A 25,863-nucleotide genomic window follows, 5' to 3' on the forward strand; every position below is an offset into this window, starting at 1 on the left:
CCCCCGCGCTTGCGCATGCGCTCCTCTTTTCCGGAGCCGACTGCCCCCAACAGACGCCAGGAGCCGTGGGAGGACGGCGGTCCGCGTGTCCAAGAGCCCCGCCCAGGCATCTGGTCCTGCAGCTCTCTGCCAGAGAGGAGAGAGGTGGAGTGTCGGGCACCCTGCGGAGCGTCTCTGGCGACGCTCCTCGCCGGGAACTTTCGTGCTGGTCTCTTCTTAAAACCAGCTCTTGTGAGATGTGCACTCGTGATTTTTCTATTGCACACGTGAAACCCATGCACTTAGCTACAAAGAGTTCTGGAGAGCTCTGCTCTAAGCACAGTAGCCTCAAATTGGGGCAAGTGCTTTCATGCCCTTTAGACTGCAGTTCCTTGGTTCTTGTTTATGCCTTTCAAAAAACAGTAGGTCCTTTTTCCTAGCAAGCCTGAAGTTTCCGTTAAAGAACAATTCTAGCAAAGAATTCAGACCTGGGAAACACTCTTAAGATACTGTCTCCTGACTCCGTTCCTAGAGGTTTTCCAAACGCATTTACTCTACTAGAATATTTTTTCTCAGTGTATTTAATACATGGAGGTTTTTCAATAAATGTTGATTCACAGGTGTTTCCTTTGTACGGTTTTTTTTTTTTTTTAATAACTTTGACAGAGAGTGGACAATCTGGGCCAATTTCAACACAGCAGGTAGTATGGGAACAATTTTACTTTCCCTCCCTCCTTTTTTGTAATATCTTGCAGACTTTCAGTTGGCATTAAAAACAACAACAACAACAAAAATAGTAGCGGGATCAACTTACTGACCTGACTTTGTAATACTTCCCAAAGAAACTTCAATCATCAGATCCTCTTTCTGGTCAATTGCAAGATCAGAGCATTTCTCACTCAACAGGATGCCTCTGAAGACCCCTCACATCTAACAGCACTAAGCGCCTCCAAGTGCCCAGACTTGAAAACTCCACAGGACACAAACATGGTATCTCTTCGTTTCTTTAATGTTTCGTGATTGAGTGGAAGATGAACTGTCTTCTGAGGCTTGTGATGCATGTCCAGAGTTGTTTTTTCTCAGTAGTCAATGCCTGCCCGCAGCCTCTGTGCAGGAATAGTCAGAGATCATGATCCAAAGGACTTTTAGATACTCCCTTCTGTGACTGCTCTTCCCAAATCACATTTGGGCTAATTTGATTATCTCTGTCCCTGGGGTGTAGGATTTTGAAGTATTACAAAAGTGATTGCAGAATTGGGACTGACTAATTTTGCACAGTGCGATTTTTGTATCAGTGGCCTTGAGAAGAGTCCTTCAAATACTGTATCAGAATTATGAGTGAGAATCTTGTAAATAATTGGTTGAATGACTGAACAAAGGGAGGAAGCAACAAGGAAGCCTGCCTTTCTCGAGTGCCTGGGTACAATATTTTGCCTCACCATCCCTCTAGTATGAAGTTATTGGTTGAAAATCATCTGAGTTTTCCTTCATTGTAAAAGCTCCAGTACTGAGCGATATTCCCAAACTGTTTATTTTTTTCAGTCCCCGACAGGAGTTTCTTTAGATATAAAGTTCATTTAGAAACTTTATGTCTAAAGTTTCTTTAGATATAAAGTTTCACCATGATGTTGCTTGAAATATTCTCACCTTATCTTCTCATCTTCTTCTGAGTCAGTTTTTCCTGACAAGGGGCAAGGAACTTCTTAAGCACCAACAGGAGTCTTTTTCACACTGTGGAACAGTCCTTCTAAACCTCTGTTTCCTTCCCCAACACCCCACAATCAGTTGGAGTTCTACTGCAGCTACCGCAGTGAGAGAATCTCGTCTCCCAAGAGATTTGGTTGCCATCCTGAGGTTTTCAGCCTTCATCTCCCTTGACAAGTTTCCTAACAGTCCTCTCTTCTCACAACACAAAACACGAATACTCTTTCATATCATTTTGATAGTGGTAAACTGACTGACATGGATTCTCAATATGAAAATAATAATCAAACAAGTTTTGTAAAAGGAATGCTACCATGATTCCCATGCAGATGGGGCCATATGCAACGATGAGCCTAGATGGTAAAGAGCAAGTGTATGTAATGCAGACAGGAAATTAACAAACTTGTAAGCAGGGCTTGCAGGCTAGGATTTAGATGGAAGTGGGCTTGTCTGAATGGGGATTGGACACTGGTGGATAAACTCTTGGCATTGTGTCAAGGTGCACATCCATCTCATGGGTAGTGGACTTTTAACACCTAGAAAAACCAGGGCTCTAGGATGTTTAGTCCCTTTAACATAAGGAAAGAGAAGAAGATTTTCTGCCTTCTTGTTCCTTACTTCTGTCCTTACCCCTACTAAGCCAAGATGTTCAGTGTTATATGATGGCTCTTCCAAATCCATTTCATCCAAAGAGCCTGCAGATTTTGTGTATGTTTACAGTTGTGTTTTCTGTTGGAGCCAAGGTGCACACTTGAGTCTCATCACTCCAAGTTCTCTTTCTCATAAGGATGAGTAACTGATAATAGCTTAGTATGTTCTGATTTTTTGGTAGTGTTGCCAGATAAAATACAGATTTCGAGTTAAATGTAAATTTCAGATAAACAGGGAAAGAATTTGCAGTAAAACTATGTCCAAAATGTTGCATGGGACAAAGTTGTACTAAAAATGAATTCATTGTGTATGTGAAATTCAAAAGTCAAAATCAGTTAGGCATTTGTTACTTTTCTTTACTAGATCGAGCCACCCTATTCTTTCAGGTGCTTTGAAATTTAAGAGACTAGAAAGTCTTGTTCTAGGAATCTAGTGCAGAAACAGAGGAGCCACGATACCCGTACAAAGACAATCATTGGAAATATCCTCAGATATATTGGAACATATATGAATTTTCATCTAGAAAAAAAAATGAAGGAATTTAAAAAAATGAAAACAGATTGCCTTCGTTTTTAGTTGCATGACGTATCGCTGGGAAGATTTTAGTGAAAGAGATAACACTGGTTTCCTCCGGGAAAGAGGATTGGGTTGACAGGGGAAAGAGGTGGGAGGAGGACTCGCCACTGCATATTCCATTTTGCACAATTTAATTTTGAACCATGAGAAGGTGTTGCTCGCTTAAAATATTATACTAAAATCATTTAAAAGGTAAAAAACTAAATCTTTTACAACCATGGAATACTATGAGAAAGACATTTAGTGAATTCTGGTCTTGGACATGGGGGCTGCATGACGGTTTTTTGATGGACGGGGGCTTTGCAGCACAAAGGATCATTAGTAAGGCTGGTCCTGCTGGATGTTGGTTGGAGCACAAGGACCACTCCCTTAGGAGTGATGTACATACAGCAGTCAAAGACACTGGATCTGCTGAGACAATCCTAATTTCAAATACTCAGTTCCATGTGGCCATAAATACCCAAGTGTTTATCAGACTAACAGTTCTGAATTTTGTTCAGAAAGTCTAGTCTCTGTTGAATTAAGTCAAGAGCCAGGTAGGAAGCAGAGTGTGTTGAGGGACACAAAACTAGGTTGATGGAAAAAGAAGTGAAAGGAAGGGACCGTCAAGTCCAACCTCGGTGCCGTGAATCAAAAAAAGTCTATAAACTGCGTAAAGAGGCACACGCCAATTGTGTTGCCACTGTGTGAGGTGGAAGGAACTTCCGGTTCTTGCCTACCTGCCAGAGCCCTCGTGGAATGTCTCCCCACCCCCACCCTACCCAGACCCACGTGCCCTCTGCCCCTCCCCCACTGCAGAATGTTTCAGCCACATTCTACTATTATGATTCAAACCTGCCCCTCCTTCACTTGGATCCTGAGCGTCTGCGAAGTGAAGCAGGTCACTCTCTGGGTCCTGGTCTTGACTTTTCTCATTGAGGCTACCAGGCAGCAGTAGTCCGTGCCCAAGCATGCAGGATGGCTTCAGAAGGAGGTAAGCCTATAGGCTGGGGGTGTGTTCTCAGAGACCGTGCCATCCCTCACATCCTTTGGGTTCACACGTGACACTTCACTGTGGGCACACAGTTGGACTGAAGTAGAGGGAGAAGAGAGCACTGGACACACGAGGACATTTCACCTGGGGAGACTGGGGAGCCTGAAGAAACCTGAGACTGCACTGGGGAGGAGGGGTCATTGGAGGCGGATCAAGAGGAATTGCCCTGGCTATGGAGAAAGGATGGCAGCAGGCAGGTTGATTCTTTCTAGAAGGGAGACAAGCCACTTTGAAACGTGTGTGTAAGGATGTGTGTGATGTCCTGGTGGTGACACAGGGAGGGTCATGAGGAAAGCCTAGACGTGTCTTGTGTTCCTGAGGCACCTGAAGCTTGCCTCACCATATCTTTCTAAGGGATTTGAACAGGAGCATACTGTATCTAAGGGGGCCGTGGGGAGAGATGCTCTTGGTGAGAAAACTATTCAGTGGGGCTGTGTGTGGCCACACCTGCAGTGAAGTGTCCTCTCCGAGAGCTAGGCAGGAGGTTACTCTAACTGCCGCAGCCCACACCTCGTCCACTCCTCCAGGCCCAGAGCTCACTTCTCAGTTCAGACAACTGTTGCTTTGGATTCAACAGGGGATGGGCAACCATGTAACTTCAGCCAAGAGAGGGCTCAGGTTCCTGAGTTGCTCTGAATTGTTCTTCCTTTTGTGGAATCGCAGTACTTCAGACCTACTTCATCTCGTCCAGTATCTCATGGTGGACCCTCAGGCTGCCTTGAGAGGAAGAGTTTGTTCATATTTCCTGTCACTCCTTCGTGGACAGGGAACAGATGTGGAGTGGGGTTGTTTCGGGTGGAATGTCTGTGAAGGCTGCTTCCTCTTTTAAAGGGGGAAGGAGTGTAGCCCAGGGGCAGGAAGACGATCTTCTGTGTTATTATTAAACGTCCTATGACATCTGTTCTGGTTAATTAGGTGCACCGTGGTGTGTACCTTGTTCTCCTGAACAGGGATGTGATCCAGACAACTTGATCGCCATGGCAACTGGCTTCTGCCTGCTTCTCAGATTGTCTTTCCGTTATTGGGAGCTGGAGGGGGAAGGACCACAGGCGGTCTGTACTCCCATGACCAATGTAACATGACAATTCCCTGGCCCTTGTTTAATCCTCTGCAGCCATCACTGGCTGTGAAATGACAGAATCTAAGGGACACGCGCCTACTTCTCACACACCACTCCCCCCACCCCCGACTCCTAGGAACAGAACTCCTGAGTGATGACAGTGACTCTGGGCACTGGGGAGGGGGTGGCAGGACCTGGCCCATGTTACGTGTCTGCTGTGGGTTGTTCTGAGATGCAGGTGCATTCTGGGCCAGTGTTATGGGTTTGTATCAGGATTCCATTAGAGAGAGATTTTCCAGCATTTTGTTTTGTTTTGTGAGGCTAGGAAAGAAAGAGGGGATTTCTACTGAGCATCAGGAAAAGGAGGACTGAGGAGGAGGTGGGGCCCTAATATTTTACACAATACCTGTCCACAAAGGGCCTTTGGGTGCCTAGAACTTACCTTGGAGAAGGTCCCTACCTGCTAGTACGCCGGCTGAGGGGCATTTCTCACAGAGCGGATGTCCACCCAGTTCAAGATCTTGGGAGACAGCCTGTGAGGCTTAGGTGCCAGGGGGTGCCTTAGGGAGGCTCTCCAAGTCAGTGCTTGCTGAGGCGATTTCTTCTCGGCAGACAGGGGTCAGGGACCTTGGTGGATGGGCGCGGGGTCACCAGTGGAATAATTCTCAACTGGAGGTCAGGGCATGAAAATCACTTGAAGACATTTGCACGCTGCACAGTTTCCCTTGTCCAAGTGTCCCTCACCTGTGGAGATTTACACTCTGATGCCACAGAAAGCCTCAGTCCCACTTGCCCATTCTCCTCCTCCATTCACTCCTTTCCTTTGCCTCAACAGCATGTCCAGTGCTGGGAACGGATGTGACCATGAACCCCGGTGCCTCCTTGTCTACTTTCACGGCAGTGCCCTTCCCTCCACCCATTCCTGGCGCCCAGCACCGGCCACCCTGGCAGCAGCACCTGCCACGTCCCATCACCCCAGCATTCCCTCCTGGCAGCAGCCTGCTGGTGCCAGCTTTCCCCAGGACGCCTATGGTGGCTAATGGTGGCCGTGGCCCCAGTGCCCCTGGGGCTTGCAACCTCACTGTCCAAGTCAGGTCACAAGGGAGGCCAGTGGAGGCCCCCCAGACTCAGACCTTTGTCGTTACTCAGGCCCCCCTCAACTGGAGCGCTCCAGCGGCCCTCAGCAGGAGTGCTGCATGTTCTGCACCCGTATTCATAGCAACCCCTGTGATGGGGACCGCTGTGACTGCTTCAGCTGTTGGAGTTAGTCAGGCTGGCAAGGGAGGCTGGACCCCAGGATTTCCTCCTCAAGCTCCACCACCAGCTGCCCAGCTGGCCCCTATCATTCGCCCAGTGAACTCTGGGCCAGGGCCACATGGCACTTCCAGGGAGGGCCGCCTGGCCACCAACCAGCCCAACGCCTCGCCGGATGGCTCCTCTAACACCCAGAGAGAGTACAGTAACTTCCGACGTTGGCAGCGCTTCAAGCCCCTGGCCCGGAGACACTTTCGCCTGAGTCCTGATGCAGAAGCTTTTTCCTGCTTTCTCATGTGAGTGAACGCTCAGGGGGTCCTGAGCTTATGGGAGCTTTTAGAAAAAGAGGAACTGGGGATGGACTCGCACGTTAGGTTTCTAGGGCTACTGGAAGGAAGGTGTGAGGGCGATGTCCATGCTATGAGAAGGCACATTGTCGGTCACATGGGTGGGCCTGCCAGTCCGTGACATCAGGACTGAAACGTGCCCTATCTCAACGGGCCCCACCACCCTGTGAGTCTGGCCAGCTGGCTCTTCCATGATCCTCATGGTAATATGGACTGAAGACTTGCAGTCAGAGAGGGTCGTGGTGTAAGGTGAGGAGCCAAGGAGTGGATGCCGCACTCTCCTGTGGTGTCGTGTCCTTCATACAGGACGTGAGCGTACATGGCCAGGGGAGGTCACTTCAGAGGAGAGGGAGGAGCGCGGAGCCCAGGAGAGCGCTTTATGCATGCCTCCACTTCGTTGTGGAGAAGTCCACTAGGAGCAGGGTGATGGTAGAGCTCTCCTAAGGGCGTGGACTCTCTCCCACTAGAGTTGTGAGCCTGGCAGGCATTTCCATCCTAAACCTCCGGTCCCTCGTAAAAAGGGGACAATTACACTTCACTCAGAGGACAGTGCAGAAGACGCCTTGGGCTAATCTATGAAGTGTGAGCAGATTGCTTGGCACATGCCATGCCTCATTGATGATGATGATGATTATTATGAAAATGCAGCCTTGAGGAGGAAAAGAGCTCCCCAAGGCACAATGTCCCAGCTCTAGCATGGGAGTGGGTGGTCGTCCTTGAGTGAGTGTGAGGCGGTGACAGCAGTGGCCGGGAAGGCTTGTCTTTGCCCTCCCAGACGCCCTCCTCTCACCCTCCTCTTGCTCAGTCATTCTGGGTTGAGTGATGTGTGGTCCACATGGGCGGGTGGGGTCAGGCAGGTGGGGGCTGGGCTGGGCCCGGAGACTGACCCCGAGTGCTTACAGCCCAGTGCTTCGATCCCTGGCCCGCCTGAATCCCAACATGCCACTGAAGGAGGGACTGTGGAGGGCCGTGCAGGAATGGCGGCGCTTGAGCAACCTTGACCGGATGATCTACTACGAGAGGGCGGAAAAGTGAGTCAGCGTCCTGGGCCCAGGGGCTGCGTGGAGGGTGAGGCGAGTGGGTGAGGGCAGGGTCTGGCCGTGGGGATGCTCATCAGAGAGGACAGAGGAGAAGGGCTGTCACCCAGCACAGGGGCCCCGCAGCCCAGGGGCCCTACTGTCCCCCAGAAACCCATCCCTCACCTTGAGAGTTTGAGACTTCTGTCCTTCCTCCACCAGGAGCTCTGCCTTCCCCTGATTTTGACCTACCCTTGCCTTGACGTGAAGGTCTCAGGACGGGGCAGGGTGAAGCTGTGAGTCCAGTAGGGGTCCAACTCCGGCCATATGGGCTGGGCCTGGGAAAGAGCTCCACCCGCCAGCCTGCTGCTTCCTTAGTGGTGGGTGGCTGGCGGCCAATAACATAGATTTGGGACCACCTCGTCTCATGAAAAGTGCCCTGAGTGGGTACCCTGGCATCCCTGAAGAGGCTGGGGAAGCCAGCTGTCGTCAGCCCAAGGGTCTCCGGCCCTTCCAGTGTTTGCTCCATGGTAATCCCCTTGGTTTAAGAAACAAAAGCAAACAAACGAGCGCCTCTCAGAGGAAGGGAAGGCCTCTCCTCTAAGCTCAGCATCCACATCGTCCAGCCTCTCCTGGGCCCTGTCTCCAGGTCTATGTTCCAGGACTCTCAGTCCTAGCCCAGTGTCCTGGATTCGGGCAAGGACCCCTGTGGGGAACACATGCCTGTTCCAGCCTCTGGCTGGCAGCCCTTCATGTGGTTCTGGATGGGGACGGGGGCATGAGGAGGGTGCCCCCTGGATCAGCCATGTGTCCCGTTGACCTGGTTCAATTCAGCGACCTGGGTCTATGCTGTTGAATGCCCTCCAGTGCTGGTGACGCAGGAAGAGTCCCAGATCTTGTTATCACTTCCAGGAGCAGCTCTCTGCTGTGGACAGCACCTCACAGGGCCTTGACGGCCCCAAGGCACATCCTCTCCCAATGCCTCATTCTTGGCTGCCTTTGTTGGGCTCCAGAACCCAGGCCTTTTTCTCAGGGTGGCCTGTGCCTCCGTCACCCCCCAGGTTCATGGAATTTGTGGCCGAGGAGGAGATGCACATTCAGCATTTGCAGTGGATGCAGTGCGCGCAGGACCTGCCTCCTCCAGCCCCACCGAAGCTGGATCCTCGGGGGCCCCCAGCCCCGAAAGTGGGCCTTCAGCCAGGCACCCAGGTTCCCACTGGAGCTGAAGGCACAGGTAACAGGGGCCTAGGGTTGGCCACCGTCCCCATGTGGATCCTTTTCCTTCAAGACAGGGGCATTGGTCTTTCAACCAAAACAGCCACCGAGGCGGGGGGTGGGGGAGGTGGGGTCTCAGCTGCCCTTTGTCACTACGGGGTATTGACTTGGTCAGTTTTGTAACTCCTCTCACACCTCCCTGTCAAAGGACCCCACACGAAGTCTGCCTAAGAAGTGGGCTTGATGGGGAGACCCCTAGAAAATTGGAGGTTCCCCACTTCCTTACTTGTGACTCTCTTAGATGACGCCCTTACCTCCCCTCTCCAACTGTGCATGAGGCTTCAGATGGTCCTGACCCCTCCCACACCCACATCAACGTCCCCCAAACAATGCCCTCACCAACGTGCGCTCGGTGGTCAGGAGGTGGACCGCGAGTCCCTCACTTTCCTTCCCTTCCTCCTGCTCTGCCTCAGCCTGTGCTCCCAGGATGTCCGGCCCCAGGGCCCAGCCCTCGCACCCGAAGCCACACAGATCCCAGTGGGCCCCGGAGCCCAAGGCGCCCAAGGAGATTCCCCCTGAGACTGTGAGGGAGTATGTGGACAGGATGGAGGCGCTGGTGGGGCACCTCCACTCAGCCACGGGCAAGTCACATGCAGAATGTGGAAAGGACGGAAATGAGCTGAAGCAGGAAGAGGACGACACCTACTTGGACCCGCGTCTCTTGAACTACACTGACGAGCTGCGTTCCCAGGAACACTCTGTCACCAAGGTAGGCTGGGCCTGGAGCCTGGGGTCTACAAGATGCCAGGGCATGGAACTCTCAGCACCCAAGATCTGGGTTCTGCTCAGGCCGATGGGACTTAAGCTCAGCTCCTTGTTCCTGAGCCTGGTGTTAGGGGAGGTTTACGCAGATGTATGTGTGTATATGTTTGTGTCTGTGTGTATGCCTTTGTGTGTCTGTGTTTGTGCATCTGTATATGTGCTCTTTTGTGTGTGACTGTGTATGTGCGTGTGTGTGTGTGTGTGTGTGTGTGTGTGTGTGTGTGTGTGTGTGCTGACCATCCCCGCCTTGTGGAGGAGAGTGGGGGTGGGTCTCTGCTTTTCACTTTCCCTCCTGGTCTTCTTGTGTCACAGGCCACTCCTGGCCAAGGATGCTCACAGCCTCTTCTTTCTGTTCGAGGTGGAGGCAGTCATTCATCCTCGATTCCCGGCAGAATTGTTTTCCCCAGAGCCACAGCTGGATGTCTTGGCCCTTGCTGAGGAGCTGAAGCAGGAGGAAGGACTCACCCCTGAAGAAGTGAGCCAGGGGAGGGAGAGGGACACTTAGGGAGCCAGGGGACTCCAGGGGAGGGGGGACCCCAGGTGATCCACGGGACAGGGGAAACCAGGTGGCCCAGGGGAGCCAGAGGAGGGAGGGATCGCAGGTAGAACAGGGGAGACAAGGGACACCCAGGAAGACCAGGGCACGGAGGGACCCCAGTGAGCAGGGGAGAGGTAGGGCCCCAGAACAGGAGGCCCACATGGCTCTGTCCGTCCCTTCCCTGCCTCGGAGGCCTGGCATGGGGAAGGGCCCTCTCTGGGGTGGGTGCAGCGCAGGGTGATAGGAAGGAGAGGATGGGGAGCCGGGAGCGGAGGGAAGGACACACAGCTGGGAATAAGGTGCAGGAGGATGGCAGGAATGCCACCGTGTCTGTATTTGGAGTCTAGTCCTGGGGTCACCCGTCCCCTCCTCCCCCTCAGGGCCATTGTCCCACTGCCCACTGCTCCTCCTCTCACACGTGCGCGTGGAGCCGTCACTGTCCTCCTCCCTCCTACCAGCTGGTGCAGAAACGACTCCTGGTCTTGAAAGAGGACGAGGGTGGGCTGGCAGCCCCGAGCCACAGTGCACCCGGAATAGGGTTAAGTCCATCTGAGTCCCACGCCGGCCAAGGTGCCCAGGGACACGTCCAAGACCGCCATCGAGGGGTCAGTGATGAAGCCTGCCCACCAGAGATTGATGCTGAGGCTCTTCATAGGCGCATCCGAACAGACACTGGCCCGTTCGGGCCCAAAGTCTTTATTCCCTCTCGAGGACGTCAGGCTGGCAAGGGAGGCTGGACCCCAGGCTTTCCGCCTCAAGCTCCACCACCAGCTGCCCAGCTGGCCCCTATCATTCGCCCAGTGAACTCTGGGCCAGGGCCACATGGCACTTCCAGGGAGGGCCGCCTGGCCACCAACCAGCCCAACGCCTCGCCGGATGGCTCCTCTAACACCCAGAGAGAGTACAGTAACTTCCGACGTTGGCAGCGCTTCAAGCCCCTGGCCCGGAGACACTTTCGCCTGAGTCCTGATGCAGAAGCTTTTTCCTGCTTTCTCATGTGAGTGAACGCTCAGGGGGTCCTGAGCTTATGGGAGCTTTTAGATAAAGAGGAACTGGGGATGGACTCGCACGTTAGGTTTCTAGGGCTACTGGAAGGAAGGTGTGAGGGCGATGTCCATGCTATGAGAAGGCACATTGTCGGTCACATGGGTGGGCCTGCCAGTCCGTGACATCAGGACTGAAACGTGCCCTATCTCAACGGGCCCCACCACCCTGTGAGTCTGGCCAGCTTGCTCTTCCATGATTCTCATGGTAATATGGACTGAAGACTTGCAGTCAGAGAGGGTCGTGGTGTAAGGTGAGGAGCCAAGGAGTGGATGCCGCACTCTCCTGTGGTGCCGTGTCCTTCATACAGGACTTGACTGTACATGGCCAGGGGAGGTCACTTCAGAGGAGGGGTAGGAGCGCGGAGCCCAGGAGAGCGCTTTATGCATGCCTCCACTTCGTTGTGGAGAAGTCCACTAGGAACAGGGTGATGGTAGAGCTCTCCTAAGGGCGTGGACTCTCTCCCACTAGAGTTGTGAGCCTGGCAGGCATTTCCATCCTAAACCTCCGGTCCCTCGTAAAAAGGGAACAATTACACTTCACTCAGAGGACTGTGCAGAAGACGCCTTGGGCTAATCTATGAAGTGTGAGCAGATTGCTTGGCACATGCCACACCTCATTGATGATGATGATTTTTATGATGAAAATGCAGCCTTGAGGAGGAAAAGAGCTCCCCAAGGCACAATGTCCCAGCTCTAGCCTGGGAGTGGAGGGTCATCCTTCAGTGAGTGTGAGGCGGTGACAGCAGTGGCCGGGAAGGCTTGTCTTTGCCCTCCCAGACGCCCGCCTCTCACCCTCCTGTTGCTCAGTCATGCTGTGTTGAGTGATGTGTGGTCCACATGGGCGGGTGGGGTCAGGCAGGTGGGGGCTGGGCTGGGCCCGGAGACTGACCCCGAGTGCTTACAGCCCAGTGCTTCGATCCCTGGCCCGCCTGAAGCCCACCATGACGCAGGAGGAGGGACTGTGGAGGGCCGTGCAGGAATGGCGGCGCTTGAGCAACCTTGACCGGATGATCTACTACGAGAGGGCGGAAAAGTGAGTCAGCGTCCTGGGCCCAGGGGCTGCGTGGAGGGTGAGGCGAGTGGGTGAGGGCAGGGTCTGGCCGTGGGGATGCTCATCAGAGAGGACAGAGGAGAAGGGCTGTCACCCAGCACAGGGGCCCCGCAGCCCAGGGGCCCTACTGTCCCCCAGAAACCCATCCCTCACCTTGAGAGTTTGAGACTTCTGTCCTTCCTCCACCAGGAGCTCTGCCTTCCCCTGATTTTGACCTACCCTTGCCTTGACATGAAGGTCTCAGGACGGGGCAGGGTGAAGCTGTGAGTCCAGTAGGGGTCCAACTCCGGCCATATGGGCTGGGCCGGGGAAAGAGCTCCACCCGCCAGCCTGCTGCTTCCTTAGTGGTGGGTGGCTGGCGGCCGATAACATAGATTTAGGACCACCTCGTCTCATGAAAAGTGCCCTGAGTGGGTACCCTGGCATCTCTGAAGAGGCTGGGGAAGCCAGCTGTCGTCGGCCCAAGGGTCTCCGGCCCTTCCAGTGTTTGCTCCATGGTAATCCCCTTGGTTTAAGAAACAAAAGCAAACAAACGAGCGCCTCTCAGAAGAAGGGAAGGCCTCTCCTCTAAGCTCAGCATCCACATCGTCCAGCCTCTCCTGGGCCCTGTCTCCAGGTCTATGTTCCAGGAGTCTCAGTCCTAGCCCAGGATCCTGAATTCGGGCAAGGACCCCTGTGGGGAACACATGCCTGTTCCAGCCTCTGGCTGGCAGCCCTTCATGTGGTTCTGGATGGGGAGGGGGCATGAGGAGGGTGCCCCCTGGGTCAGCCATGTGTCCCGTTGACCTGGTTCAATTCAGCGACCTGGGTCTATGCTGTTGAATGCCCTCCAGTGCTGGTGAGGCAGGAAGGGTCCCAGATCTTGTTATCACTTCCAGGAGCAGCTCTCTGCTGTGGACAGCACCTCACAGGGCCTTGACGGCCCCAAGGCACATCCTCTCCCAATGCCTCATTCTTGGCTGCCTTTGTTGGGCTCCAGAACCCAGGCCTTTTTCTCAGGGTGGCCTGTGCCTCCGTCACCCCCCAGGTTCATGGAATTTGTGGCCGAGGAGGAGATGCACATTCAGCATTTGCAGTGGAAGCAGTGCGCGCAGGACCTGCCTCCTCCAGCCCCACCGAAGCTGGATCCTCGGGGGCCCCCAGCCCCGAAAGTGGGCCTTCAGCCAGGCACCCAGGTTCCCACTGGAGCTGAAGGCACAGGTAACAGGGGCCTAGGGTTGGCCACCGTCCCCATGTGGATCCTTTTCCTTCAAGACAGGGGCATTGGTCTTTCAACCAAAACAGCCACCGAGGCGGGGGGTGGGGGAGGTGGGGTCTCAGCTGCCCTTTGTCACTACGGGGTATTGACTTGGTCAGTTTTGTAACTCCTCTCACACCTCCCTGTCAAAGGACCCCACACGAAGTCTGCCTAAGAAGTGGGCTTGATGGGGAGACCCCTAGAAAATTGGAGGTTCCCCACTTCCTTACTTGTGACTCTCTTAGATGACGCCCTTACCTCCCCTCTCCAACTGTGCATGAGGCTTCAGATGGTCCTGACCCCTCCCACACCCACATCAACGTCCCCCAAACAATGCCCTCACCAACGTGCGCTCGGTGGTCAGGAGGTGGACCGCGAGTCCCTCACTTTCCTTCCCTTCCTCCTGCTCTGCCTCAGCCTGTGCTCCCAGGATGTCCGGCCCCAGGGCCCAGCCCTCGCACCCGAAGCCACACAGATCCCAGTGGGCCCCGGAGCCCAAGGCGCCCAAGGAGATTCCCCCTGAGACTGTGAGGGAGTATGTGGACAGGATGGAGGCGCTGGTGGGGCACCTCCACTCAGCCACGGGCAAGTCACATGCAGAATGTGGAAAGGACGGAAATGAGCTGAAGCAGGAAGAGGACGACACCTACTTGGACCCGCGTCTCTTGAACTACACTGACGAGCTGCGTTCCCAGGAACACTCTGTCACCAAGGTAGGCTGGGCCTGGAGCCTGGGGTCTACAAGATGCCAGGGCATGGAACTCTCAGCACCCAAGATCTGGGTTCTGCTCAGGCCGATGGGACTTAAGCTCAGCTCCTTGTTCCTGAGCCTGGTGTTAGGGGAGGTTTACGCAGATGTATGTGTGTATATGTTTGTGTCTGTGTGTATGCCTTTGTGTGTCTGTGTTTGTGCATCTGTATATGTGCTCTTTTGTGTGTGACTGTGTATGTGCGTGTGTGTGTGTGTGTGTGTGTGTGTGTGTGTGTGTGTGTGTGTGTGTGTGCTGACCATCCCCGCCTTGTGGAGGAGAGTGGGGGTGGGTCTCTGCTTTTCACTTTCCCTCCTGGTCTTCTTGTGTCACAGGCCACTCCTGGCCAAGGATGCTCACAGCCTCTTCTTTCTGTTCGAGGTGGAGGCAGTCATTCATCCTCGATTCCCGGCAGAATTGTTTTCCCCAGAGCCACAGCTGGATGTCTTGGCCCTTGCTGAGGAGCTGAAGCAGGAGGAAGGACTCACCCCTGAAGAAGTGAGCCAGGGGAGGGAGAGGGACACTTAGGGAGCCAGGGGACTCCAGGGGAGGGGGGACCCCAGGTGATCCACGGGACAGGGGAAACCAGGTGGCCCAGGGGAGCCAGAGGAGGGAGGGATCGCAGGTAGAACAGGGGAGACAAGGGACACCCAGGAAGACCAGGGCACGGAGGGACCCCAGTGAGCAGGGGAGAGGTAGGGCCCCAGAACAGGAGGCCCACATGGCTCTGTCCGTCCCTTCCCTGCCTCGGAGGCCTGGCATGGGGAAGGGCCCTCTCTGGGGTGGGTGCAGCGCAGGGTGATAGGAAGGAGAGGATGGGGAGCCGGGAGCGGAGGGAAGGACACACAGCTGGGAATAAGGTGCAGGAGGATGGCAGGAATGCCACCGTGTCTGTATTTGGAGTCTAGTCCTGGGGTCACCCGTCCCCTCCTCCCCCTCAGGGCCATTGTCCCACTGCCCACTGCTCCTCCTCTCACACGTGCGCGTGGAGCCGTCACTGTCCTCCTCCCTCCTACCAGCTGGTGCAGAAACGACTCCTGGTCTTGAAAGAGGACGAGGGTGGGCTGGCAGCCCCGAGCCACAGTGCACCCGGAATAGGGTTAAGTCCATCTGAGTCCCACGCCGGCCAAGGTGCCCAGGGACACGTCCAAGACCGCCATCGAGGGGTCAGTGATGAAGCCTGCCCACCAGAGATTGATGCTGAGGCTCTTCATAGGCGCATCCGAACAGACACTGGCCCGTTCGGGCCCAAAGTCTTTATTCCCTCTCGAGGACGTCAGGCTGGCAAGGGAGGCTGGACCCCAGGCTTTCCGCCTCAAGCTCCACCACCAGCTGCCCAGCTGGCCCCTATCATTCGCCCAGTGAACTCTGGGCCAGGGCCACATGGCACTTCCAGGGAGGGCCGCCTGGCCACCAACCAGCCCAACGCCTCGCCGGATGGCTCCTCTAACACCCAGAGAGAGTACAGTAACTTCCGACGTTGGCAGCGCTTCAAGCCCCTGGCCCGGAGACACTTTCGCCTGAGTCCTGATGCAGAAGCTTTTTCCTGCTTTCTCATGTGAGTGAACGCTCAGGGGGTCCTGAGCTTATGGGAGCTTTTAGATAAAGAGGAACTGGGGATGGACTCGCACGTTAGGTTTCTAGGGCTACTGGAAGGAAGGTGTGAGGGCGATGTCCATGCTATGAGAAGGCACATTGTCGGTCACATGGGTGGGCCTGCCAGTCCGTGACATCAGGACTGAAACGTGCCCTATCTCAACGGGCCCCACCACCCTGTGAGTCTGGCCAGCTTGCTCTTCCATGATTCTCATGGTAATATGGACTGAAGACTTGCAGTCAGAGAGGGTCGTGGTGTAAGGTGAGGAGCCAAGGAGTGGATGCCGCACTCTCCTGTGGTGCCGTGTCCTTCATACAGGACTTGACTGTACATGGCCAGGGGAGGTCACTTCAGAGGAGGGGTAGGAGCGCGGAGCCCAGGAGAGCGCTTTATGCATGCCTCCACTTCGTTGTGGAGAAGTCCACTAGGAACAGGGTGATGGTAGAGCTCTCCTAAGGGCGTGGACTCTCTCCCACTAGAGTTGTGAGCCTGGCAGGCATTTCCATCCTAAACCTCCGGTCCCTCGTAAAAAGGGAACAATTACACTTCACTCAGAGGACTGTGCAGAAGACGCCTTGGGCTAATCTATGAAGTGTGAGCAGATTGCTTGGCACATGCCACACCTCATTGATGATGATGATTTTTATGATGAAAATGCAGCCTTGAGGAGGAAAAGAGCTCCCCAAGGCACAATGTCCCAGCTCTAGCCTGGGAGTGGAGGGTCATCCTTCAGTGAGTGTGAGGCGGTGACAGCAGTGGCCGGGAAGGCTTGTCTTTGCCCTCCCAGACGCCCGCCTCTCACCCTCCTGTTGCTCAGTCATGCTGTGTTGAGTGATGTGTGGTCCACATGGGCGGGTGGGGTCAGGCAGGTGGGGGCTGGGCTGGGCCCGGAGACTGACCCCGAGTGCTTACAGCCCAGTGCTTCGATCCCTGGCCCGCCTGAAGCCCACCATGACGCAGGAGGAGGGACTGTGGAGGGCCGTGCAGGAATGGCGGCGCTTGAGCAACCTTGACCGGATGATCTACTACGAGAGGGCGGAAAAGTGAGTCAGCGTCCTGGGCCCAGGGGCTGCGTGGAGGGTGAGGCGAGTGGGTGAGGGCAGGGTCTGGCCGTGGGGATGCTCATCAGAGAGGACAGAGGAGAAGGGCTGTCACCCAGCACAGGGGCCCCGCAGCCCAGGGGCCCTACTGTCCCCCAGAAACCCATCCCTCACCTTGAGAGTTTGAGACTTCTGTCCTTCCTCCACCAGGAGCTCTGCCTTCCCCTGATTTTGACCTACCCTTGCCTTGACATGAAGGTCTCAGGACGGGGCAGGGTGAAGCTGTGAGTCCAGTAGGGGTCCAACTCCGGCCATATGGGCTGGGCCGGGGAAAGAGCTCCACCCGCCAGCCTGCTGCTTCCTTAGTGGTGGGTGGCTGGCGGCCGATAACATAGATTTAGGACCACCTCGTCTCATGAAAAGTGCCCTGAGTGGGTACCCTGGCATCTCTGAAGAGGCTGGGGAAGCCAGCTGTCGTCGGCCCAAGGGTCTCCGGCCCTTCCAGTGTTTGCTCCATGGTAATCCCCTTGGTTTAAGAAACAAAAGCAAACAAACGAGCGCCTCTCAGAAGAAGGGAAGGCCTCTCCTCTAAGCTCAGCATCCACATCGTCCAGCCTCTCCTGGGCCCTGTCTCCAGGTCTATGTTCCAGGAGTCTCAGTCCTAGCCCAGGATCCTGAATTCGGGCAAGGACCCCTGTGGGGAACACATGCCTGTTCCAGCCTCTGGCTGGCAGCCCTTCATGTGGTTCTGGATGGGGAGGGGGCATGAGGAGGGTGCCCCCTGGGTCAGCCATGTGTCCCGTTGACCTGGTTCAATTCAGCGACCTGGGTCTATGCTGTTGAATGCCCTCCAGTGCTGGTGAGGCAGGAAGGGTCCCAGATCTTGTTATCACTTCCAGGAGCAGCTCTCTGCTGTGGACAGCACCTCACAGGGCCTTGACGGCCCCAAGGCACATCCTCTCCCAATGCCTCATTCTTGGCTGCCTTTGTTGGGCTCCAGAACCCAGGCCTTTTTCTCAGGGTGGCCTGTGCCTCCGTCACCCCCCAGGTTCATGGAATTTGTGGCCGAGGAGGAGATGCACATTCAGCATTTGCAGTGGAAGCAGTGCGCGCAGGACCTGCCTCCTCCAGCCCCACCGAAGCTGGATCCTCGGGGGCCCCCAGCCCCGAAAGTGGGCCTTCAGCCAGGCACCCAGGTTCCCACTGGAGCTGAAGGCACAGGTAACAGGGGCCTAGGGTTGGCCACCGTCCCCATGTGGATCCTTTTCCTTCAAGACAGGGGCATTGGTCTTTCAACCAAAACAGCCACCGAGGCGGGGGGTGGGGGAGGTGGGGTCTCAGCTGCCCTTTGTCACTACGGGGTATTGACTTGGTCAGTTTTGTAACTCCTCTCACACCTCCCTGTCAAAGGACCCCACACGAAGTCTGCCTAAGAAGTGGGCTTGATGGGGAGACCCCTAGAAAATTGGAGGTTCCCCACTTCCTTACTTGTGACTCTCTTAGATGACGCCCTTACCTCCCCTCTCCAACTGTGCATGAGGCTTCAGATGGTCCTGACCCCTCCCACACCCACATCAACGTCCCCCAAACAATGCCCTCACCAACGTGCGCTCGGTGGTCAGGAGGTGGACCGCGAGTCCCTCACTTTCCTTCCCTTCCTCCTGCTCTGCCTCAGCCTGTGCTCCCAGGATGTCCGGCCCCAGGGCCCAGCCCTCGCACCCGAAGCCACACAGATCCCAGTGGGCCCCGGAGCCCAAGGCGCCCAAGGAGATTCCCCCTGAGACTGTGAGGGAGTATGTGGACAGGATGGAGGCGCTGGTGGGGCACCTCCACTCAGCCACGGGCAAGTCACATGCAGAATGTGGAAAGGACGGAAATGAGCTGAAGCAGGAAGAGGACGACACCTACTTGGACCCGCGTCTCTTGAACTACACTGACGAGCTGCGTTCCCAGGAACACTCTGTCACCAAGGTAGGCTGGGCCTGGAGCCTGGGGTCTACAAGATGCCAGGGCATGGAACTCTCAGCACCCAAGATCTGGGTTCTGCTCAGGCCGATGGGACTTAAGCTCAGCTCCTTGTTCCTGAGCCTGGTGTTAGGGGAGGTTTACGCAGATGTATGTGTGTATATGTTTGTGTCTGTGTGTATGCCTTTGTGTGTCTGTGTTTGTGCATCTGTATATGTGCTCTTTTGTGTGTGACTGTGTATGTGCGTGTGTGTGTGTGTGTGTGTGTGTGTGTGTGTGTGTGTGTGTGTGTGTGTGCTGACCATCCCCGCCTTGTGGAGGAGAGTGGGGGTGGGTCTCTGCTTTTCACTTTCCCTCCTGGTCTTCTTGTGTCACAGGCCACTCCTGGCCAAGGATGCTCACAGCCTCTTCTTTCTGTTCGAGGTGGAGGCAGTCATTCATCCTCGATTCCCGGCAGAATTGTTTTCCCCAGAGCCACAGCTGGATGTCTTGGCCCTTGCTGAGGAGCTGAAGCAGGAGGAAGGACTCACCCCTGAAGAAGTGAGCCAGGGGAGGGAGAGGGACACTTAGGGAGCCAGGGGACTCCAGGGGAGGGGGGACCCCAGGTGATCCACGGGACAGGGGAAACCAGGTGGCCCAGGGGAGCCAGAGGAGGGAGGGATCGCAGGTAGAACAGGGGAGACAAGGGACACCCAGGAAGACCAGGGCACGGAGGGACCCCAGTGAGCAGGGGAGAGGTAGGGCCCCAGAACAGGAGGCCCACATGGCTCTGTCCGTCCCTTCCCTGCCTCGGAGGCCTGGCATGGGGAAGGGCCCTCTCTGGGGTGGGTGCAGCGCAGGGTGATAGGAAGGAGAGGATGGGGAGCCGGGAGCGGAGGGAAGGACACACAGCTGGGAATAAGGTGCAGGAGGATGGCAGGAATGCCACCGTGTCTGTATTTGGAGTCTAGTCCTGGGGTCACCCGTCCCCTCCTCCCCCTCAGGGCCATTGTCCCACTGCCCACTGCTCCTCCTCTCACACGTGCGCGTGGAGCCGTCACTGTCCTCCTCCCTCCTACCAGCTGGTGCAGAAACGACTCCTGGTCTTGAAAGAGGACGAGGGTGGGCTGGCAGCCCCGAGCCACAGTGCACCCGGAATAGGGTTAAGTCCATCTGAGTCCCACGCCGGCCAAGGTGCCCAGGGACACGTCCAAGACCGCCATCGAGGGGTCAGTGATGAAGCCTGCCCACCAGAGATTGATGCTGAGGCTCTTCATAGGCGCATCCGAACAGACACTGGCCCGTTCGGGCCCAAAGTCTTTATTCCCTCTCGAGGACGTCAGGCTGGCAAGGGAGGCTGGACCCCAGGCTTTCCGCCTCAAGCTCCACCACCAGCTGCCCAGCTGGCCCCTATCATTCGCCCAGTGAACTCTGGGCCAGGGCCACATGGCACTTCCAGGGAGGGCCGCCTGGCCACCAACCAGCCCAACGCCTCGCCGGATGGCTCCTCTAACACCCAGAGAGAGTACAGTAACTTCCGACGTTGGCAGCGCTTCAAGCCCCTGGCCCGGAGACACTTTCGCCTGAGTCCTGATGCAGAAGCTTTTTCCTGCTTTCTCATGTGAGTGAACGCTCAGGGGGTCCTGAGCTTATGGGAGCTTTTAGATAAAGAGGAACTGGGGATGGACTCGCACGTTAGGTTTCTAGGGCTACTGGAAGGAAGGTGTGAGGGCGATGTCCATGCTATGAGAAGGCACATTGTCGGTCACATGGGTGGGCCTGCCAGTCCGTGACATCAGGACTGAAACGTGCCCTATCTCAACGGGCCCCACCACCCTGTGAGTCTGGCCAGCTTGCTCTTCCATGATTCTCATGGTAATATGGACTGAAGACTTGCAGTCAGAGAGGGTCGTGGTGTAAGGTGAGGAGCCAAGGAGTGGATGCCGCACTCTCCTGTGGTGCCGTGTCCTTCATACAGGACTTGACTGTACATGGCCAGGGGAGGTCACTTCAGAGGAGGGGTAGGAGCGCGGAGCCCAGGAGAGCGCTTTATGCATGCCTCCACTTCGTTGTGGAGAAGTCCACTAGGAACAGGGTGATGGTAGAGCTCTCCTAAGGGCGTGGACTCTCTCCCACTAGAGTTGTGAGCCTGGCAGGCATTTCCATCCTAAACCTCCGGTCCCTCGTAAAAAGGGAACAATTACACTTCACTCAGAGGACTGTGCAGAAGACGCCTTGGGCTAATCTATGAAGTGTGAGCAGATTGCTTGGCACATGCCACACCTCATTGATGATGATGATTTTTATGATGAAAATGCAGCCTTGAGGAGGAAAAGAGCTCCCCAAGGCACAATGTCCCAGCTCTAGCCTGGGAGTGGAGGGTCATCCTTCAGTGAGTGTGAGGCGGTGACAGCAGTGGCCGGGAAGGCTTGTCTTTGCCCTCCCAGACGCCCGCCTCTCACCCTCCTGTTGCTCAGTCATGCTGTGTTGAGTGATGTGTGGTCCACATGGGCGGGTGGGGTCAGGCAGGTGGGGGCTGGGCTGGGCCCGGAGACTGACCCCGAGTGCTTACAGCCCAGTGCTTCGATCCCTGGCCCGCCTGAAGCCCACCATGACGCAGGAGGAGGGACTGTGGAGGGCCGTGCAGGAATGGCGGCGCTTGAGCAACCTTGACCGGATGATCTACTACGAGAGGGCGGAAAAGTGAGTCAGCGTCCTGGGCCCAGGGGCTGCGTGGAGGGTGAGGCGAGTGGGTGAGGGCAGGGTCTGGCCGTGGGGATGCTCATCAGAGAGGACAGAGGAGAAGGGCTGTCACCCAGCACAGGGGCCCCGCAGCCCAGGGGCCCTACTGTCCCCCAGAAACCCATCCCTCACCTTGAGAGTTTGAGACTTCTGTCCTTCCTCCACCAGGAGCTCTGCCTTCCCCTGATTTTGACCTACCCTTGCCTTGACATGAAGGTCTCAGGACGGGGCAGGGTGAAGCTGTGAGTCCAGTAGGGGTCCAACTCCGGCCATATGGGCTGGGCCGGGGAAAGAGCTCCACCCGCCAGCCTGCTGCTTCCTTAGTGGTGGGTGGCTGGCGGCCGATAACATAGATTTAGGACCACCTCGTCTCATGAAAAGTGCCCTGAGTGGGTACCCTGGCATCTCTGAAGAGGCTGGGGAAGCCAGCTGTCGTCGGCCCAAGGGTCTCCGGCCCTTCCAGTGTTTGCTCCATGGTAATCCCCTTGGTTTAAGAAACAAAAGCAAACAAACGAGCGCCTCTCAGAAGAAGGGAAGGCCTCTCCTCTAAGCTCAGCATCCACATCGTCCAGCCTCTCCTGGGCCCTGTCTCCAGGTCTATGTTCCAGGAGTCTCAGTCCTAGCCCAGGATCCTGAATTCGGGCAAGGACCCCTGTGGGGAACACATGCCTGTTCCAGCCTCTGGCTGGCAGCCCTTCATGTGGTTCTGGATGGGGAGGGGGCATGAGGAGGGTGCCCCCTGGGTCAGCCATGTGTCCCGTTGACCTGGTTCAATTCAGCGACCTGGGTCTATGCTGTTGAATGCCCTCCAGTGCTGGTGAGGCAGGAAGGGTCCCAGATCTTGTTATCACTTCCAGGAGCAGCTCTCTGCTGTGGACAGCACCTCACAGGGCCTTGACGGCCCCAAGGCACATCCTCTCCCAATGCCTCATTCTTGGCTGCCTTTGTTGGGCTCCAGAACCCAGGCCTTTTTCTCAGGGTGGCCTGTGCCTCCGTCACCCCCCAGGTTCATGGAATTTGTGGCCGAGGAGGAGATGCACATTCAGCATTTGCAGTGGAAGCAGTGCGCGCAGGACCTGCCTCCTCCAGCCCCACCGAAGCTGGATCCTCGGGGGCCCCCAGCCCCGAAAGTGGGCCTTCAGCCAGGCACCCAGGTTCCCACTGGAGCTGAAGGCACAGGTAACAGGGGCCTAGGGTTGGCCACCGTCCCCATGTGGATCCTTTTCCTTCAAGACAGGGGCATTGGTCTTTCAACCAAAACAGCCACCGAGGCGGGGGGTGGGGGAGGTGGGGTCTCAGCTGCCCTTTGTCACTACGGGGTATTGACTTGGTCAGTTTTGTAACTCCTCTCACACCTCCCTGTCAAAGGACCCCACACGAAGTCTGCCTAAGAAGTGGGCTTGATGGGGAGACCCCTAGAAAATTGGAGGTTCCCCACTTCCTTACTTGTGACTCTCTTAGATGACGCCCTTACCTCCCCTCTCCAACTGTGCATGAGGCTTCAGATGGTCCTGACCCCTCCCACACCCACATCAACGTCCCCCAAACAATGCCCTCACCAACGTGCGCTCGGTGGTCAGGAGGTGGACCGCGAGTCCCTCACTTTCCTTCCCTTCCTCCTGCTCTGCCTCAGCCTGTGCTCCCAGGATGTCCGGCCCCAGGGCCCAGCCCTCGCACCCGAAGCCACACAGATCCCAGTGGGCCCCGGAGCCCAAGGCGCCCAAGGAGATTCCCCCTGAGACTGTGAGGGAGTATGTGGACAGGATGGAGGCGCTGGTGGGGCACGTCCACTCAGCCACGGGCAAGTCACATGCAGAATGTGGAAAGGACGGAAATGAGCTGAAGCAGGAAGAGGACGACACCTACTTGGACCCGCGTCTCTTGAGCTACACTGACGAGCTGCGTTCCCGGGAAGACTCTGTCACCAAGGTAGGCTGGCCCTGGAGCCTGGGGTCTACAAAATGCCAGGGCATGGAACTCTCAGCACCCAAGATCTGGGTTCTGCTCAGGCCGATGGGACTTAAGCTCAGCTCCTTGTTCCTGAGCCTGGTGTTAGGGGAGGTTTACGCAGATGTATGTGTGTATATGTTTGTGTCTGTGTGTATGCCTTTGTGTGTCTGTGTATGTGCATCTGTATATGTGCTCTTTTGTGTGTGACTGTGTATGTGCATGTGTGTGTGTGTGTGTGTGTGTGTGTGTGCTGACCATCCCCGCCTTGTGGAGGAGAGTGGGGGTGGGTCTCTGCTTTTCACTTTCCCTCCTGGTCTTCTTGTGTCACAGGCCACTCCTGGCCAAGGATGCTCACAGCCTCTTCTTTCTGTCCGAGGTGGAGGCAGTCATTCATCCTCGATTCCCGGCAGAATTGTTTTCCCCAGAGCCACAGCTGGATGTCTTGGCCCTTGCTGAGGAGCTGAAGCAGGAGGAAGGACTCACCCCTGAAGAAGTGAGCCAGGGGAGTGAGAGGGACACTTAGGGAGCCAGGGGACTCCAGGGGAGGGGGGACCCCAGGTGATCCACGGGACAGGGGAAACCAGGTGGCCCAGGGGAGCCAGAGGAGGGAGGGATCGCAGGTAGAACAGGGGAGACAAGGGACACCCAGGAAGACCAGGGCACGGAGGGACCCCAGTGAGCAGGGGAGAGGTAGGGCCCCAGAACAGGAGGCCCACATGGCTCTGTCCATCCCTTCCCTGCCTCGGAGGCCTGGCATGGGGAAGGGCCCTCTCTGGGGTGGGTGCAGCGCAGGGTGATAGGAAGGAGAGGATGGGGAGCCGGGAGCGGAGGGAAGGACACACAGCTGGGAATAAGGTGCAGGAGGATGGCAGGAATGCCACCGTGTCTGTATTTGGAGTCTAGTCCTGGGGTCCCCCATCCCCTCCTCCCCACCAGGGCCATTGTCCCACTGCCCAGTGCTCCTCCTCTCACACGTGCGCGTGGAGCCGTCACTGTCCTCCTCCCTCCTACCAGCTGGTGCAGAAACGACTCCTGGCCTTGAAAGAGGACGAGGGTGGGCCGGCAGCCCCGAGCCACAGTGCACCCGGAATGGGCTCAAGTCCTTCTGAGTCCCACGCCGGCCAAGGTGCCCAGAGACACGACCAAGACCGCCATCGAGGGGTCAGTGATGAAGCCTGCCCACCAGAGATTGATGTTGAGGCTCTTCATAGGCCCATCCGAGCAGACACTGGCCCTTTCGGGCCCAAAGTCTTTGTTCCCTCTCGAGGACGTCAGGAGGTCTCTCCATTCCGGGCCGGACGGCCCTCCCCTCCCCAGGGTCAAAGGCGCACTGGCCCTCTACTGGGACCCAGGGATGCGTCTGTTCTCAGAGAGGCGTCTCCTGTTCTGGAGGCCCGAGGGCCCAGGGACGCGTCCAGTGAGGACGAGGAGGCGCTCCCCAGCCTGGCCTCCCCCTTGGCCTCTCCGCAGAGTCTGCCGCCTTGCCGGCTGTCCCAGAGTCCTGCCCCTGCCTCAGGCCTGGCCTCCCCTGGAGTTTGGGGGGCCCAGAGTGCTCCCCAGGCCCCCTCCCCTCAGAGAAGAGGCCCCAGCCCAGCTCCACCAGCCGCTCCCAAGTTGAGGAAGCGGGCTCTGTGTGGGCGCCCAGCCACTGCTGAGAAGCTGCCCATCCCCGGGGCTGGCCACGGGGTCTCTGCGAGGCCAGCCTTGGCTCTGGGGCTGGCTCGCCCCTCACAGCCGAGAAAGAGAAAGCGTGACCCGTTTGTCACAGGGAAGAGGAGGAAGAAGAAGAGGAAGCACTGCAGCCAGTAGGGAACAGCCGGGCCGGCCCTCCAGGGCGAGCCCCCCAGGGCGGCCCCCAGGGGAGCCTAGGGGCTCCTCCTCACCCCAGTGCTGATCCTGGGATTGTGGGGGGTTAGGGAGGTGGGGGAGGTGGGTGTGGGCAGGACCTTTGGAGTGATGTATGAAAATTGTGAATAAAGATAGTTTTGGTGGGAAATGCTCTCAGGCCACTGTCATCTTCTTCGTGTGGAGCTGCTCCACAGAGAGCGATCCTGAGAGGAAGGAAGGGTGAGGGAGGTCACAGGAGCTATGGATCTACAGGTGGCCAAACCTTTCCTCCACATAGACAAGGACTCCTCAGGCTGCCCCTGGGAACGCATAGCTCTCATTTTCCCCAGGGACCCCCTCATCATGCCCTTCTCTAAAGCCTGCTTGGCTAGGGGCCTTCTGGGGCATCTGTAGCATCTTCTGCATCCCTGAACCGTCTGGGGAGGGAGAGCTGCTTTTGTGCCTCTCAGCCCTCTGGACACTAA

General features: G+C 56.4%; 1 protein-coding gene across 1 annotated transcript; it reads left to right on the forward strand.

The window, feature by feature from the left end:
- Positions 1-15: 15 nt before the first annotated feature.
- On the forward strand, positions 16-25,608 carry LOC309653655 (NUT family member 2G-like; the record flags this gene model as incomplete). The annotated part of the gene is made up of 7 exons (XM_082478518.1): positions 16-65; positions 5,777-6,553; positions 21,434-21,562; positions 22,608-22,780; positions 23,235-23,530; positions 23,928-24,044; positions 24,566-25,608. The coding sequence occupies 7 exons, from the start codon at positions 16-18 to the stop codon at positions 25,358-25,360; spliced, it is 2,337 nt and encodes a 778-aa protein (XP_082334644.1). The 3' UTR covers positions 25,361-25,608.
- Positions 25,609-25,863: the final 255 nt, after the last annotated feature.

This window comes from Balaenoptera physalus, assembly GCF_965194825.1.
Source record: "Balaenoptera physalus genome assembly, contig: HAP1_SCAFFOLD_752, whole genome shotgun sequence".
Classification (NCBI taxonomy): domain Eukaryota; kingdom Metazoa; phylum Chordata; class Mammalia; order Artiodactyla; family Balaenopteridae; genus Balaenoptera; species Balaenoptera physalus.